The 15,947-nt window shown below is 37.6% G+C and overlaps 1 protein-coding gene across 1 annotated transcript in view; it reads right to left on the reverse strand.

Moving 5' to 3' along the window:
• The window catches only part of CDH19 (cadherin 19), a 40,980-nt gene that overhangs the window by 10,189 nt on the left and 14,844 nt on the right, over window positions 1–15,947 (reverse strand). Inside the window, exons 7-8 of the mRNA XM_072851313.1 lie at window positions 13,147–13,283; window positions 4,999–5,120 (exon numbers count right to left, since the gene is read on the reverse strand). Coding sequence (XP_072707414.1) covers window positions 4,999–5,120; window positions 13,147–13,283 — 259 coding nt within the window. The remainder of the gene's footprint in view (window positions 1–4,998; window positions 5,121–13,146; window positions 13,284–15,947) is intronic.

A 15,947-nucleotide genomic window follows, 5' to 3' on the forward strand; every position in this document is an offset into this window, starting at 1 on the left:
TCTCTGTTACGGTCCTTTCTACTATTACTTAAGCCTTTCTCTCCACCAAGTTCATCTTAAGGCATAGACTGTCCATCTGAACAACCATCAGTACCATTAATTTTGATGCTAGAGTACTCTGAGCGTATAATTTGGAGTCCTTTGTGTATGCTCCCATGCCCAACTATAGTCTTACCATTCCCATTAGACAGATGGAAGGAAGTAGGAACAGATTTGCCAGCTTTCTCTTTCTGCTTTAGTTTCTTTTGTTTTATTTTCCACCCAACATCCTTCAATAGGAGCTCTGCTGTGTTTTATAAGATGTAAGACATCTGATCACCCACCTGTTTTGGGAGTACAGAACTGGTTTTATTCAAATTGGCAGAGGTCTTATAAGTAGTAGGATTTTTCTCATTGCTTAATAATGTTTGATGACCATCAGAGTTTATTGCAGGTAAAAGATTAAAATGTTCATTACTATAGTCAACAGCTACATTTTCCAGGTAGACTTTCTACCTCAAAGACCAAGGTTCTCCTTTTGATTGCTTCTATTTCTTTTTTGAAAAGCAAATTGGCACAATATTGATCTGATTTCTCTGGGTCTACTGTAAGATGTTTCTGCTCAGCTATAAATAAAATGGTGTACATCTCAGCAAAGGAATTATGATTATAAAGCTCATACCATGACACTTAGGTGCCTTTTTATGTTTGTTTGTATATACTGATAAACTCTTCCTACTTATTCCATTCTGCTATGAGATAATGTGCCAGCATGCCCACTGTTTCGAAATTTCACAGGTTACACTCAGTGCATCTGCAGGTGTAGCTTAGAGTAAGTGCCTGCTAGAATATATGGTGCTTTCACAGCTTCACCTTGTTTTTATACTTTAAGGGATTCCCTCATTAATTTTTTTCTTTTTAACTTTTTATTTTCTTATCACTACCACTCAGGTGCTTTTTGTAAATGATGAAGAGAACATAGCAAGGTGAAATAATAAACATTGGCTTACTAACCCATCATTTTCACTTCTCTGCTATCAAAAATCATTTTACATCATGATTTGTTAGAGAGGATCTGTTTTAGCAAACCGTTCATTGTTAACATTGACCATATACTCCTAGAATTTGGTTAAAGTTTTCCTCTTTTCTTCTGACAACTTTTAATTATGTAGAGAAGTAATATCAAATGAGTACTCTTCACTTTCACTGAAACTCATGATTATTTTATTATATACTGAGTAAATAAATTTGGGTTTTTTCTTATCTCTAACTCAAAGTGATCTGCATACATAGCCACTTCTTTGGATCTAATAAAAATTACTAAGCAAGCTGCAACATCAAGGTCACTTCATATGTGATCCCCAAATTACAGGAACTCAGAATTGCCAGAATAAATATGCATTAGAGAAAACAGCATTAATTCAGAGTGTAGGTGTATCCCATGCAGCTTGTCTTCAGCTGAAATCTGTTTCCTGCATGATATGAAGAAAGACCAATATCCACAAAAAGGACTGAAATTACCATGCATAAAAATAGATACATTCTGGATGGTCAGCTTGCTAACATATGATGTAAGACATTTTATACAGCTTACTTCAAACTTTCAAGCTTCAGTTTCAGGCTGAGTTAATTTATTAATGGCTTGGGAATTAAGCTTTCTGGGTCAAATCCATTCTTGCTGGGATGTCTCTAGTGTTCTTTTTGGGACAGATTTGGTCCATTTTGTGTCCTGATTATTTTTATAGAATATTGCCTCTATAATTCAACAGTTTGTAGTTACTGTACACACACATAAAGGGTAACTATAAAGAATTAATACCACATTGTGGTCATCATTTACCATGTCTACATACAGTTATAGAGTCAAAAGATCCAATCAAAAGGGAATCCTGGTTTTGGATGTCTTATTCGTATTGTTCTATTTGATCTGATACTAGCTATAGCTGTGGTAGGATAGGAGTCTATTTTACAAATCAACTTTCATTTTTGAGTTATTTTGAAAATAATATATTTAATACTGGTGGAGCAGTGAAAGTGGTTTTTCAATGTGCAAAAGAAAACTAGTTGTGGTTAGTATGCAGCTGACTTGGATTATAGGACAGTACAGAACTATAACATGAAATGGATAATGAAAAATCCATTCAAAATGTCTAATAAACATGATGAATGGATTTAGAATGATGCCAAAAAACACCTATCTTCTTTACTTCCATTTTTTTTGTCAAATTTCAAATTATAGTCCCATAGACTGAAATGTAATCCTTTTGTTTGAATGTCTTTTAGAGGCTAAGCTAAACGTGTCTGTAACTCTCACAAAACCACCATAAAGGGACATGAAGGTCAACACACACTGAATAAAAGCAGACAAAGAATTTTTTATAATCTTTCAGAAAATCCAAAACTTCAAGCATTGTTCTCTAGATAGAAGCTACTGTTAATTGCCTCTGAGTTTGGATAATTAGGACAACAATTAGTTTTATTCATGATGTGTTATACATTCTTTATCATAGCCTAGTATACTCTAAGGCTATGTAAAAATAACTTATTTGCCACATGACTCTATGTTGCTTTTATTGTAAACCAGGCAGACACCAAGAAATAGTAATCCAAATAAGAAAATTTATTTGTTTACAGTATCTTTCCCTCTGCAGTGCTTTTCCTTCCTTTCCCCCAAACTTTATAAGCTGGGGGATCCAAATATATTTTGGAGTATCCCATGAAAGTAGACATAACTCAGCTGAGATCAGGGAAGCAAGTGAATTCCAGAGGTGCAGAACATCTGAGAATATCTCTCAGCATATCATTTCCAGCTAGATAGATAGAGATAGCTACTTTAGAAATTGAAATGCGATAGAATATCTATACAAGCTTTGATCTCAACTCATAACATGTAAGCAGATTCCTGAGCTGTTTGGAATTGATTGCAGGAATATGCTGAGATTAAAAGGTATGTAATGTCCTGATTAAGCTCTTCAACTGCTTAAACTGATTCTTCTGAAATGTAAATTGTGTTATTCAGTGGACAACCAAGACATCTATAAAATAATTTTTAAACCTTTTGGCTTCTTGCTGATGAAAATAAAGAAGCTTTTTTTCTGTGAGTAAAAAAAAAAAAAAAAAAAAAGCACTGAAGGATTTATATCAACTATCAATTCTGTTTTAAATCATAAACATTTAATAAAATGTCATAAAGTTTGACTGTGATAATTATGCACTTTAGTAGCAATTTCCTGTTGTTCTTCCTAAGATCATTTGTTAATGAGAAGATTACTTAACATTACTGTCATAGTCTCCAAAGGCTAAAATAAAGATGCCTGTGACTCTCAAAAACCTACAGCAATGAAAAAAGAAAAAAAAAAATATCTAAAGTAACATTTTGCCTGTCTGTAAAATGGGAAAAATATCCTGCTCATTCCTCATTCAGGTATTACAATGTTAAACAGGAATAATTCTGTATCCTATGCTCAAAGAGTTTATTATTATTGTTACTACTACTATTCTTTACAGTGCCATTTTCTCTAGTGATTTGCAAAATACTTAATATATATATACTTAATTTGTTATTGAAAAGTAGCCATTAATGGGCTAGCATACAGATGTTATTTATCAGTAAGTAACTATGGAATAATAAAAACCTTGGGAAATAAATCACCTGGGTTTTTATATTGTAGGCAAGTCCAAAACATGGATTACAAATACCCATTTTATAAGCTTCCATATTTAATTCATGGTGTCTTGAAGACAAGGAACATGAAGTGGCATTTGCTTTAATCCCTGTACTTTGATCTGTCAATGAGTTACCCGAAGACCAAAAGAAATGGCTTGCTCCACGTACCTCTGAACCAGAGGTAGCCTTTGCAGAGTGGAAAATTACCAAATGCAGAACAAACAAGCCAACTGCTGATAGAGAAATATATAAACGGATACAAAAAACTATAAAGAAATTACTTTTGCTACAAGGAAAGCTTTATTTAACTGCAGACTAATCAAGGTCAAAGTACACCAAGCTGGTGTAAAAAGAAAGGCTCTGTGATTCAGAAATCAAAACATAGCAAAACGTTTTAATGGAACCATCACAGATATCCCAAAGGCCTCTTTCATATGTCCAAAGAATGCTTTAAAGTGATGAAAAAACATATAGATTTTTCTGTCTATAGCTTTTTTGTTGTCGCTTTTTTGTTGCTCTTTTTGTACCTTTTTTTTTTTTTACTTTAAACTTGGAATATCCTGTTTTTCTTTTTGCAGTTTTCTTTTAGACTCCTGTGAGGAGTTTGGCGGCATGCTTATTGCACAGTTTGGGGCTTAGGCTGTAGAACTGGATCACTTAAAAAGAAAATGTAAAGCTGTAGAGGAAAGTGGGTGGAGGAAAACAGAGAGTCAGCAGTGTACCTGGGGTGTTAGGGCAGCTGACTGGTGTGATCCCATTCGCCTGGGGAGCGACTAGGAAATGAAAAAAACCTCCAGGGAAGGATGCTTAACACAACAATCCCATAAGCTGGCAGCTAGGGAAGGTGTTGCAAAGGGCTGTGACTTAAAGATCTTCAGATTTCCACTGAACTAGATAGGGTCTGAATTCAGTTCACAATAAATGATTTCTAACCAAAGAACACAATGAATCTGGTTTGAATCTGTTCTAAGTCTGGTTCTTCTGGACTATGTTATGCTGTTGCTGTAAATACCAGGCCTAGTTTTAACTTCGGTGATATGAACATGAATCAAATCCGTGTTTTATGCTGCTTGGGTTTTTTTAGGAGTTTCTGTCTGTATTTCTCTATTACCTGTTTAGGTAGACAAACAAGGAGATGTATCGATTTTGTTTTAAAGGGGGAAAAATACACATCAGTCTTCTGAAATCTAAATTTCAAACTCTACATATATCAACAGAACTAATTTTGGAAATAGACAAAATACAGTCTATACTCACAGTACTGAAATAATCAATATTAAAGGAAATAGTAACAACTCAGATCAAATCCTCATTGTAAAGAGAAAACTGATGGCTAACTCCTCCACACTTACCTGGCCAGACACTGCGTTTTCACAAACAAATGTTTCATAATATTTAGGGAATTCTGGTGCATGATCATTAACATCGAGAACTTGGATATACACATTTGCTTCTGAAATTTTTTCAGCATTTTCTAATGGGTAAAAAAAGACAGATGTCAAAAGTTATTATATACTACATATTTTAAATTAATGTAGGCATTAGAAAATTTTACTTATATTCTGCAGAGAATAAAATAGTCACTTAGACCTACAGACACATTTTATACTAAATCTTTTTAATGAGTTCAAATATATCCTGTACATATAAAAAAGGGCATTTTCTGTCTTTGCTGGCATTCTGTTTACAAAGGGTGGTGGGGTTTGGGTTTTGGTTTTGGTTTTTCACCAATCCATCACTTTAAATTATAATAGTATATCTTGAAATATATAAGGATATTTCATGTAAAATTTTGGATTTGTTCACTCTTTCATTTAACAAGTCAGAAACTGATTTAAGTGTAAAAAACAAAATCTGATCTGGAGAAATTAAATGATGTTTTGTTCATGCAGAACAATTTACTGTACTAGTCATGTAAGGGTATGTGGAAAGAGAGTGGCTGCTCCTCTAAGGGTATCTGATCGAGGACCAATTCAATGCAATGTTAATAAGAAAAGGAAGAAGCCATAAACAAGAACATACAGGGACAAAAACCTGAGGGTCAAATGTTAAGGGAGGGGGTGATGAGAACCAAACCAGTCAGACACACTAATTCACGAGGGCATGTGAGAATGTGAGAAAGTTTATTCCTGCGAGGTTATCAGATTGGGGACCTTGTCAACTGGGAAACCAAGGGAGAAAAAGGGGACAACAGAAACAAAATATACCAAGACACAGACCTGACAAAGCAAACATGGAGACAGTGACAAGAAACAAACCTCACAATAATTGATGGGCTATCCAGAAACCACAGGGCAACAATTCCAGGTAGATCAACCTGGACTTGGCAACTGATAAGACTGTAAACCAGAGGCACCCCAGACCTGGAGGGGTGTGGGAATCAATGGAGCTGTAGAGAGCTGTGCGGGACATGCAGGGAGGAACAAAGAGGGGGCAGACAGAAAGGGGTATAAAAGGGGCCCGTCATGTGTAAAATGGGGCCAGTCAGTACCCTGGTCTGGCTGAGCCCTGTGCCTGATCACCAGTCAGTCCTACCATCTTATATCTTCTTATTAAATCTTTTCTTAGCTATCTCTCTGCATAATCTCACTCTCTATCATTGCATGTGTATGTGTGCTGCAGGGACTAAGTACCAGCTACTGGTGAGACCTGCGTATGTGTGAGTGAAAATTGGTGCCAGCTACTGGAGTCAGATGGGGGGGTGGGCGTCACTGGCCCGTGGTGCCAGCTACTGGAGTGAGTGGGGGGTGCAGGGGACGAGTGTCTGTATCTTCCCCAAATGGGTGTGAGTGGGGTGTGTGTGTTTTCACTAGAAAACTTCAAGCTGGATTCAACAGTGAGTAGGAATTCCTAGGGTCCAGGCCAGGTGCTCAGGAGGGTCCATGCTGGTGGTCTTGCAAATGTGGGATACATGAGAGATGAGCGTGTGAGTGCTGTGGGTTTGCCAGCAAGCATTGAGCATGGACTAGCTGGTAAGTTGGGGACCCATGAAGCAGATAAGAGGACCTGGGATCTGGGCAGGGGTGCCGGGCAGACAGAGGGTCTGTGCAGGTACTGAAAGGATCTCTGTGTGTGTGTGTGCCTACACCAGTGACCTTCTGCCTCTCCAGCCAAAGAGGAGGAGGGGACTTGGCTGTCTGTCCTTGTGGTTTATGTGAGCCTTGTATGTAGGTGCTGCTGAAGGCAGCGCCTTGTCTGTGGCAGTCTGTATGACTGGCCGTGTCAGTGTCCTCTGTGTGTGCGTCTCTGGGACACGTGCTCAGCTTTGCTAGAGGTTGAGCCTGCAAACAGGAAAGCGTCAGCCACATCCCTGAGCCTAGGCAGAGGCACCGGGCTCGGCTCCCATGGCCAGGCAGGAGGGTCCTGGGCCAGAGAGGCTGGAGGAGGTGGCTGCACTTTCTTACACCACCCAGCAGCATGGATACCACAACAATTGGTCACAATCCTTTAAGAAACTCTGTTGCTCTTCCTCTTCTTTAGTATTTTGAAATTTCAAAGCTTTGGGAGAAAATGTCACCAAAATTCACATGCTTTAAAAATATTTCTGCCACTGCTAGACATGGAGTAATTGCAGTGGACACTCATACCCAACCCAAGCCAAGGCAGAAAGCTGAGACTTGAATTTGGAACAACAGAGCTGTTCTATCCACTGGTCTCCAAACACTTATTTGCAAAGAAGTCTGATTTTGCCCAGGCATGTCTGAGGCATTACTGCTGACAGACTTCATAGGCTGAGCTTATAGTTTTGTTCCAAGTATTATTTGCGCAACAGGTTTAATTCTTAGGCATTTTGTATCCACAGAAGCTGTACTGCTTCTGTTACACAAGTATACTTTATTATTCTATATATCTAAAGCCACTGTACTACTGTGGCTTTAGATATAAAAGCTATGTCAGTATAGCTTATTCCCATATGAAAAGCAAAATAAACTCTGCTAATATAAGGTACTATTTTCCTGCATTTACTACATTTACACAAGGTTATATTGCTATAACTGCCTCAGACAAGGAAAAGCCAGACCTAACTATACTAGTTTCATGGTAAAAAAGTTATGTGTAGACTAGGCTGAAAAAACTATTTGTTTATGTAATAAAATGCTTATAAATATGTCACCTGAAACCAAGGGAAAGAAGATCTGCAGGTACAGCATTCTCCTGGAGAAACTGGCTGCTTATGGCTTGGATGGGCGTACCCTTCACTGGGTAAAAATCTGGCTGGATGACTGGGCCCAAAAAGTTGTGGTGAATGGAGTTAAATCCAGTTGGTGGCCGGTCACAAGTGGTGTTCCCCAGGGCTCGGTACTAGGGCCAGTTCCATTTAATATTTTTATCAATGATCTGGACAAGGGGATCAAGTGCACCCCCAGTAAGTTTGCAGATGACACCAAGTTGGGTGGGAGTGTTGATCTGCTTGAGGGTAGAAAAGCTCTTCAGAGGGATCTGGACAGGCTGGATCGATGGGCCCGAGGCCAATTGTATGAGATTCAACAAGGCTAAGTGCCGGGTCCTGCACTTAGGTTACAACAACCCCATGCAACACTACAGGCTTTGGGAAGAGTGGCTGGAAAGCTGCCTGGCAGAAAAGGACCTGGGGGTGTTGGTTGACAGCCAGCTGAATATGAGCCAGCAATGTGTCCAGGTGGCCAAGAAGGCCAATAGCATCCTGGCTTGTATCAGAAATAGCGTGGCCAGCAGGACTAGGGAAGTGATTGTCCCCCTGTACTCGGCACTGGTGAGGCTGTGCATTGAATACTGTGTTCAGTTTTGGGCCCCTCATTACAAGAAAGACATTGAGGTGCTGGAGTGTGTCCAAAGAAGAGCAATGAAACTGGTGAAGGGTCTAGAGCACAAGTCTCATGAGGAGCAGCTGAGGAAACTGGAGAAAAGGAAGCTGAGGGGAGACCTTATTGCTCTCTACAACTACATGAAAGGAGGTTCGGTCTCTTCTCCCAGGTAACAAGTGATAGGATGAGAGGAAACAGCCTCAAGTTGCACCAGGGGAGGTTTAGACTGGATATTAGGAAATTTTACTTCACTGAAAGGGTTGTCAAGCATTGGAACAGGCTTCCCAGGGAAGTGGTTGAGTCACCATCCTGAAAGTATTTAAAAGACATTTGGATGTGGTGCTTAGGGACATGGTTTAGTGGCGGACTTGGCAGTGTTAGGTTTACAGTTGGACTTGATGATCTTAAAGGTCTTTTCCAACATAAATGATTCTATGATTCTATATTGAATACTTCTCAGAAGTCCTTCACCTATCAGCACATCAAATCTTCACTTACATGGCATAACTCTGAGAAATATCTGCCTTCTCCAGTAATTTGTTACTCTAGTAGGCAAGAAGTTTCACTGCAACAGTAATGTTCACATTAACTGGGACGTGGTTTTGGATAAAGACCATAGTGAAGACATTTTTTCCAGTGAATAAAATAATCTTAAGACCTTCCAGGAATACTAAATATCTATCAACCTAAATATCTAACAGTATCTGAGTCTGCTCTGTCTAAACCAGAAGTATGTCACTCACAAGAATATTCATTATAGTTAAAATGTGCCTCATGATGGGTGCTAGCGTCACTGCTTCTGACCTGTTCAGAAGTCCTTAAGGCATTTTCTTAAATTAATCAAATGGACCTTTAAGAGAAAACCAAAATATACTCCTTTTTGCCTCACTTCAAACTGTATGGGTTTGGTTGGGTCTTACATTGCTTTTTTAATGTATAATTCACTAGTTGCTTGGAGCAAACATTTGTTTTCTTGGATCTTATGGAGTCTGTGCTGATAGCTTTGAGTCTTTTGCCAAAGGAAATGGCAGCAAAAGCAACTACCACAGAGATAAAGGGCTAGATACTCAGCAGTTTCTCATTGCTATTCCTCCTGTGAAATCATTAGAGCCAGGCTAATTTACCAAAGCTTATGATCTGTCAGAGTCATCTCAAAAATACTTCTTTGTGCGATGACATTTCTCTTGCTGAATCCCAACATCCTTAATAATACAATAGGCAATGAAACAGTGCTCGGCTTATTTTTTAAATAAACATAAAAAGTAGCACATATCCCTTTTAGAAATAATACTGAGACTGTAGGACTTACTTAACCTCTTTTACTTAAGTCAGAATTGGATGTGTAGGGCAGAGATTTGGCTGGATCGGCAGTGAAAGGAAAACTGTAACACTTATTAGGAGTCAGGGAATACCTTTGGTGGCTTCAGTCATATACAAAGCGGCATGGGAAGGACCCAGCTACCTTGGCCTATTCCTAACTTGCTTGTTCATGAGATTCATGGATACTATACTGGCTTTAAAGCCTACCTTTTGCTTGCACAAACATTTAGATAGCACCTTTCAGCCTAGAGCTGCCATTCACATCTGTTTTCTTTCACCAAATAACCCTTCTTTTTTAATTTATTTTTTGTAATAGTCTTGTTCCTACTTCTTTACTATATTTGGGTTGTTGTGTTGTGGTTGTTTTGTTGTTTTTTTTTTCCTCAGCATATGGTTAAATGACAAGGAAGAGCATTTCTCATGTAGCTGTTGGAAGATAACAGTATGGAAGTTTTTAATTTTTCTGAAATCACAGGTGTTTTGTTTTAGGAGGGAGCAACACATTACAAAGCCACTCTTGGAATCATTGTCTGGTAAATCTTTAATGGAGATTTTGGGTGAAGTAGAGTGACTCTTGGTTGCAGCTGGGGAAGATGGTAGGCAACACTTACTTTGTCTTTTATCCCTTACACAGGAAAATAGTTGTCAGAAGTTGAATACATTTATTGTACTCATATCCTACGTTAGGCTGAAGATCTTCCAATGAGCAGAAAAATTCTTTGTCATAATCTCTATGAGAGAGATCACAACTTGAAAAACAAGTTCTGAGAGAACAGGATATCAAGTGCGATAGGCTGTATCAGTGTGAAGAATGAAGCTGATGTTTTAATTACTAGGGACCAAAATTAATAACTCGCTTATTTTGGAGTTGTGTGAAAAGAAAAGTAGTGACCATCTCTACAGACAAAGTAGAACTCAGTACTTGCAGAGGATTAAAGAAAGCTTAGAATTGTCACCAGCCAGTAAAAAGAAACTTGTAGTAATAATAATAACAGTAATAATAATAGTTGTTGTTATAATTATAATTTAGGCTAAAGCAAATTTCTTTACTTCCTAAAGGAAATGGACATGAATTTCTTTTTTTAAAAAGGACTAATCTAAAAAGTTAGAAGTCTGCCAACAAAAGTACATATGACCAAAGTGGGGTGATAATTGAATACTGAATTAATATGATCCATGACTAAGTTCTGTAGTCATACAGCGGGTCTGAAACCCACTATGAAAGGCCATTTGTAAGACCCAGTGGGAAAATTACTGTTGTCTCTTGCAGCTAAGTTTGCTTATGATGAGCAGTGCGCTTTTACGATGGGCATATAGAGAAATGAAGATCAAAGTAAGCTCAATCCAGTTGCTATCACTGGGAATTTTTATTGGTCATCTATAGTTCAATAGAGAGGAAGCTGAAGCAGATATTCCTCTTCTAAATTAATTAATTGCCAGTCAATCTTCATCTGACTCAGTAAATCAGTGTTAAGTAAAGCTGATGACTTAAGGATTTCTTGCTCTCATGCATGGTTAGAATGTTGTTGTTTATGCTTCAGTCTTGTACTAGGTAGAAGCTGATTACAACCACGTAAAAGCTGATCAAAGGAAACTTGATTTTTCTTGAGCTAGAACCATCTTAGGCATAAAGTGGAATAAGACTCAACAGATTGCAGGTTCTGACTGCTTGTGTTTAAGGTCTAATGAACTAGATCTACTTCTGGGTACTTTTAAAACATGCTATCATCTCAGTGGCATGAGAATCGGATGATCCACACCATAACTTTGCAGTAACAGAGGCAAGCTGTTCTTACCAATCTCTCATCCCTGTCATTGCAATGGAGGCAAAAGGCTTGTGTCCTTTATGAATGCCAGGACCTCAATAGGCCCCTAGGGAGTTTGCTGTTATAATGCAGTTTCAATATCTGTCTCAGCTGCAATGAATATCTTGTGTGGGTGAACTCTAATGGCATTTTGATTTGGCTTCAGTGGAGCTACAATGTCATCCACCAAATGTCTCATACACACAATGTATGTTATGACTATATTTCAAGGAATAAAGTGCTACTAGTTCATAATATAAATAATTTCAGGTATGCCCAGACCAAGGTGACCTAACTTCAATGCTTTTGAATATAGTGTTATAGACAGTGACCTTATCATCATTAAAGAAATAAAGAATAAGAATATGAAGATAATGAGGGCTCGGTTTCTCTACAATAACTTTCATTACTGTGAAAGACTCTCTTTCTTTTGCTGCAGGAGACACTTACTCATTTGTAACATTTGGTTCTTTCTTATTTTATTGTTTAACTAAACAGAAAAGTCCAGACCAAAGTCATCCTGCTGTGTTTCCATAGTGCTATTCAAGACTTGACAAAAATATGCCAGAGATCAATTTTACCAACACCTGCCAGCTGCCCAACAACATGAGAGGTAAAATATATTCATGCTTAAAAACTTACAGAGAAACTGAAAAGGAAGAAAATACTATCAATTCCCAAACACAAAATAAAAACTTCAATGAAAATGGCTACTGACTGTCCTATATTAAACTTCTAGCACTAATAGTCTACATATATATAGGGAATGGTCCCTTTTGGGAACAGTGTGATTTATGAATATGTTTTTAAAGTAGTCTTAGCAATAAATCGCATTTAACTGAGATTCAGGATTAAAAGAACATGCTAGAAGTATTTGGCAAAACCTATTTGATTTATTGATTGGACTCTAGTTTCATATGGTTTTTTTCTCTTTCCTGAGGATGGATGTGATTAGTTTTTAAATAGTATCCAAATAATCTTGTTAAACTGCCTTATAAGTCAGTAGCTGTTAATTTTCTAGAGTGTTGTCCCAGAGTTAGGGCAACCAGATCACCAAAAGCACAGAGGAAACTTGCATTTGACTTTCAAACCAAACTGACAGGTGAAATCTATATAAAGGATGCTTCACAGATTTAATTGTCACTGAAGAGAAGTCCAGCTGATTTAGGTCTTACATTCACAATTAATGAGCCACAGGTTTCTGACTGGTGTTAAATTAGACCCTGGCTAATTTCACACTAGTCAAAAATCTGGTGTGAAATTAACCAGGGTCTAATTTAACATAAGATCTTGCACTGCAGGAGCAATTCATATGCTTCAGTGTGACTTGAAAGCATTGCAGTCTCGATCCTATTATAATTTCCTTTCTTTTTTTATAAGGTCATCTTTTATGAAAGAGCACAGGACCTTGGAGCTCAAATACATTCCGCTTCTATTTAACTAATCATTTTAATAATGCTCCTTAATGTAGCAAGCAACAGTAATATAATGAGAAAGAAACATGTATTCTCCACTTAAAAGAAGGCGTATTCGGAGGATAATTACAGTTTGCAGTATATAAAACACAACGTTCCTTAAATTTCTTACTCACTTGTTTCTGTGGCTGTAACAGTTATGTTGTGCCAAGAAGCTATCTCTCGGTCCAGAGGTTTAGTTGTAATGATTGTTCCATTGTGTTCATTGATGCTGAACAATCTCTGTAAATGCATGCCGTGGACAATAGAGTACCTGCACCAAAAAAAGTAAAGAGATTCCCTGATACTGAAATGTTCCATCAGAAGCAAGGACATAGAAAGCTATTGTTGGTTGAGAAAACAGAGCTGTGCATATATACATATAAATGCGTGCTGCCACAACTCAGAAATCATGAAAAATGTACACTTATAAACATTTAAAATTCAGTGCTGCCAAGATCAAAGCTCTTCTTTTTATAAAACTAAATATGTCTCAGATCTATATTAATGTGAACTGAATCTGAAATGCATTATTCATTCTTACTTCTAAGTCAGGCTCACAGCAGGTGAATGACTTCATTGAAAAGAAACAGCAAAAGTGCCACTTGTGAAATGAATAACACTAACAGCTAAGTGGAGGTATAATGGCAAATCTATTTTATCATTGCTGACATTCTCTGATGCCAAAAGAAGGGACATTATAAAGACAGACAGACAACTATCTGTAATGAGGTGTCACCTAGGTAGGGTACAAAATCCTAATGCAGGAGATGATTGCAAACAAGTCCAGTGTTCCTGAGTCTTCACTTAAAAGGCTCTGGATGCTATGTCCGTATGCAGACATGCACATGCACACGTACATACATACATACCATTCAAATTGTTAAAGTCTAAGCACTGGTCACAGGCCAGAGATGGACTGAAAAAGACACCAAAGATATTGGTTCAAATGGAAAGGATATTTGCAAATATTTTTCACGACATATAAAAAAGACCGTATGTCACAGTTCCTAGTAGAGTCTATTTCATGGAAATAAAAACTGTTTAAAGATTTGAAAGGTTCTTCCCATTCCAGTTTGGAATTCCCACATGCAAGTATTCCCTCTTTTATTGTACCTTTAATTGTGCTTGACAAAGTCTTTCTGTCTCCTGTTGGCACTTAGGACTCCAGCTCAGATTATGTGCCAGCAATTGGATGACTCTATAACTTGTTATTTATAGTTACATCTTGTCTGTTTTGAAAATCAGTAAGAGGATAAATCAAGGAACTAGCACAACACAGTCAGTGGAAGTTCTTATCATTTCAGCCAAAGATGTGACATTTATAAACCTCTATTTTAGGGATTTACAATTTACTTTTTTTTTTTTTTTAAATGTGAGCATTCCTCATCTTCTGCATCCAAAGCTTGTTTAGGGTTTTCTGACATTAGTATTTTGTTTAGTTTGGGGTTTTTTTGGTAATCTGATTATTGACAGATAATTTTCAGAAAATCTGATGGATATTTTTTAGTTATTTTGTATTTTTGATGTAGTGAGGTTTCATTGCATGTCTTTGTTTACTTTGTTTATTTGAAAACTGGGGTCCAAAATGCAACACAGCTGGTTTTCTATATTATAAGTCACTGCTGTCATTTATGATAGCAATAGTTTCAACATTAGATTCATATGCATGGCACTTAGCCCAATAAACATATCTTTACACTAGAAGTGACATGCTCTACTTTAAAGAAACTCAGTGATGTAATATATGCGTCATTGTTTTGGGACTATGCAGACATATTCACTTTGTAGCAAGTTCCATCGAAATATTTCAAACTAAGAAGTCATATGCACACATATGCACTGTGCTTAAATGTTCACAGGAGATGCTGCAGTCATCTAAATAAACCACAAAACAAGCCTTTTCAGAAAAAAAGTACATATATATTTTTATTTATTCTTATTTAATTTAACCTATGACTAGCTTACTAAATAACAATAAATGAATGCAAAATCATAGCAAATGGCTTTGCATTGACTAAACCTCTGAAGCTGTAGCTATAGGTAGTTATAGATATATATTTCTGCTATTAGGAATCTGCTAAGTTAATATATACACCGTAAGTTATTTTGTGTCTCATCCATTTGTCCCTGTATCCTAGCTTGTCTAAATTGCACAGTACACAGTGACATCAAGTAACTCAAGAAGCTATTTTAATTATGAACCCCCTGTAAAAGACTAATTACCTGTTTTCTCCCTTAAGAAACAGAAAAATTATTTTACAAAATTAAAATCTTGGGGGAATTTTTTATATAATATCTCTATGGGGCAATTGTAGTAGATGTAGGGAATTGGTAAATTTTTGGTCATGCTGAGCTGAGCAGACACCAGTGGAACTGTTCTGTGTCTCCTTCCCAGCAATGAGTCCATCTCCCTGTATCTCCAGCAGTTATTGATAACAGACTGGAACACCTCCAGGCTCTTACATGTTTAGCTGTGGTACCCTAGCTCTGCTGTTATGTACAGTCTCTTCCAGGCTACTGTTTAAAATATTACCCCATCTCAAAGTGATTGCAAAGATGCATGAACAAAGTTCATGTAATTAGATTTTGGGCTAGCGGGTAGGATTTAACCTAGTTTACTGGTTCTAGCTGGGATAGAGTTAATTTTCTTCATAGTAGCTAGTATGGGACTATGTTTTGGATTGGTGACCAAAACAGTGTTGATAACACAAGGATGTTTTCGTTATTGCTGAGCAGTGCTTACACAGTGTCATGGCCTTTTCTGTTTCTCGCCCCACCCCACCAGCGAGTAGGCTGGGGGTGCACAAGAAATTGGGAGGGGACACAGCTGGGACAGCTGACCCCAACTCATCAAAGAGATACTCCATACCATATGACATCGTGCTCAGCAATAAAACTGGGAAGGAGTGGAGGTTGGTTAGGGCTGCCGTTGCTC

Source organism: Ciconia boyciana, chromosome 2, assembly GCF_034638445.1.
Source record: "Ciconia boyciana chromosome 2, ASM3463844v1, whole genome shotgun sequence".
Taxonomy (NCBI): domain Eukaryota; kingdom Metazoa; phylum Chordata; class Aves; order Ciconiiformes; family Ciconiidae; genus Ciconia; species Ciconia boyciana.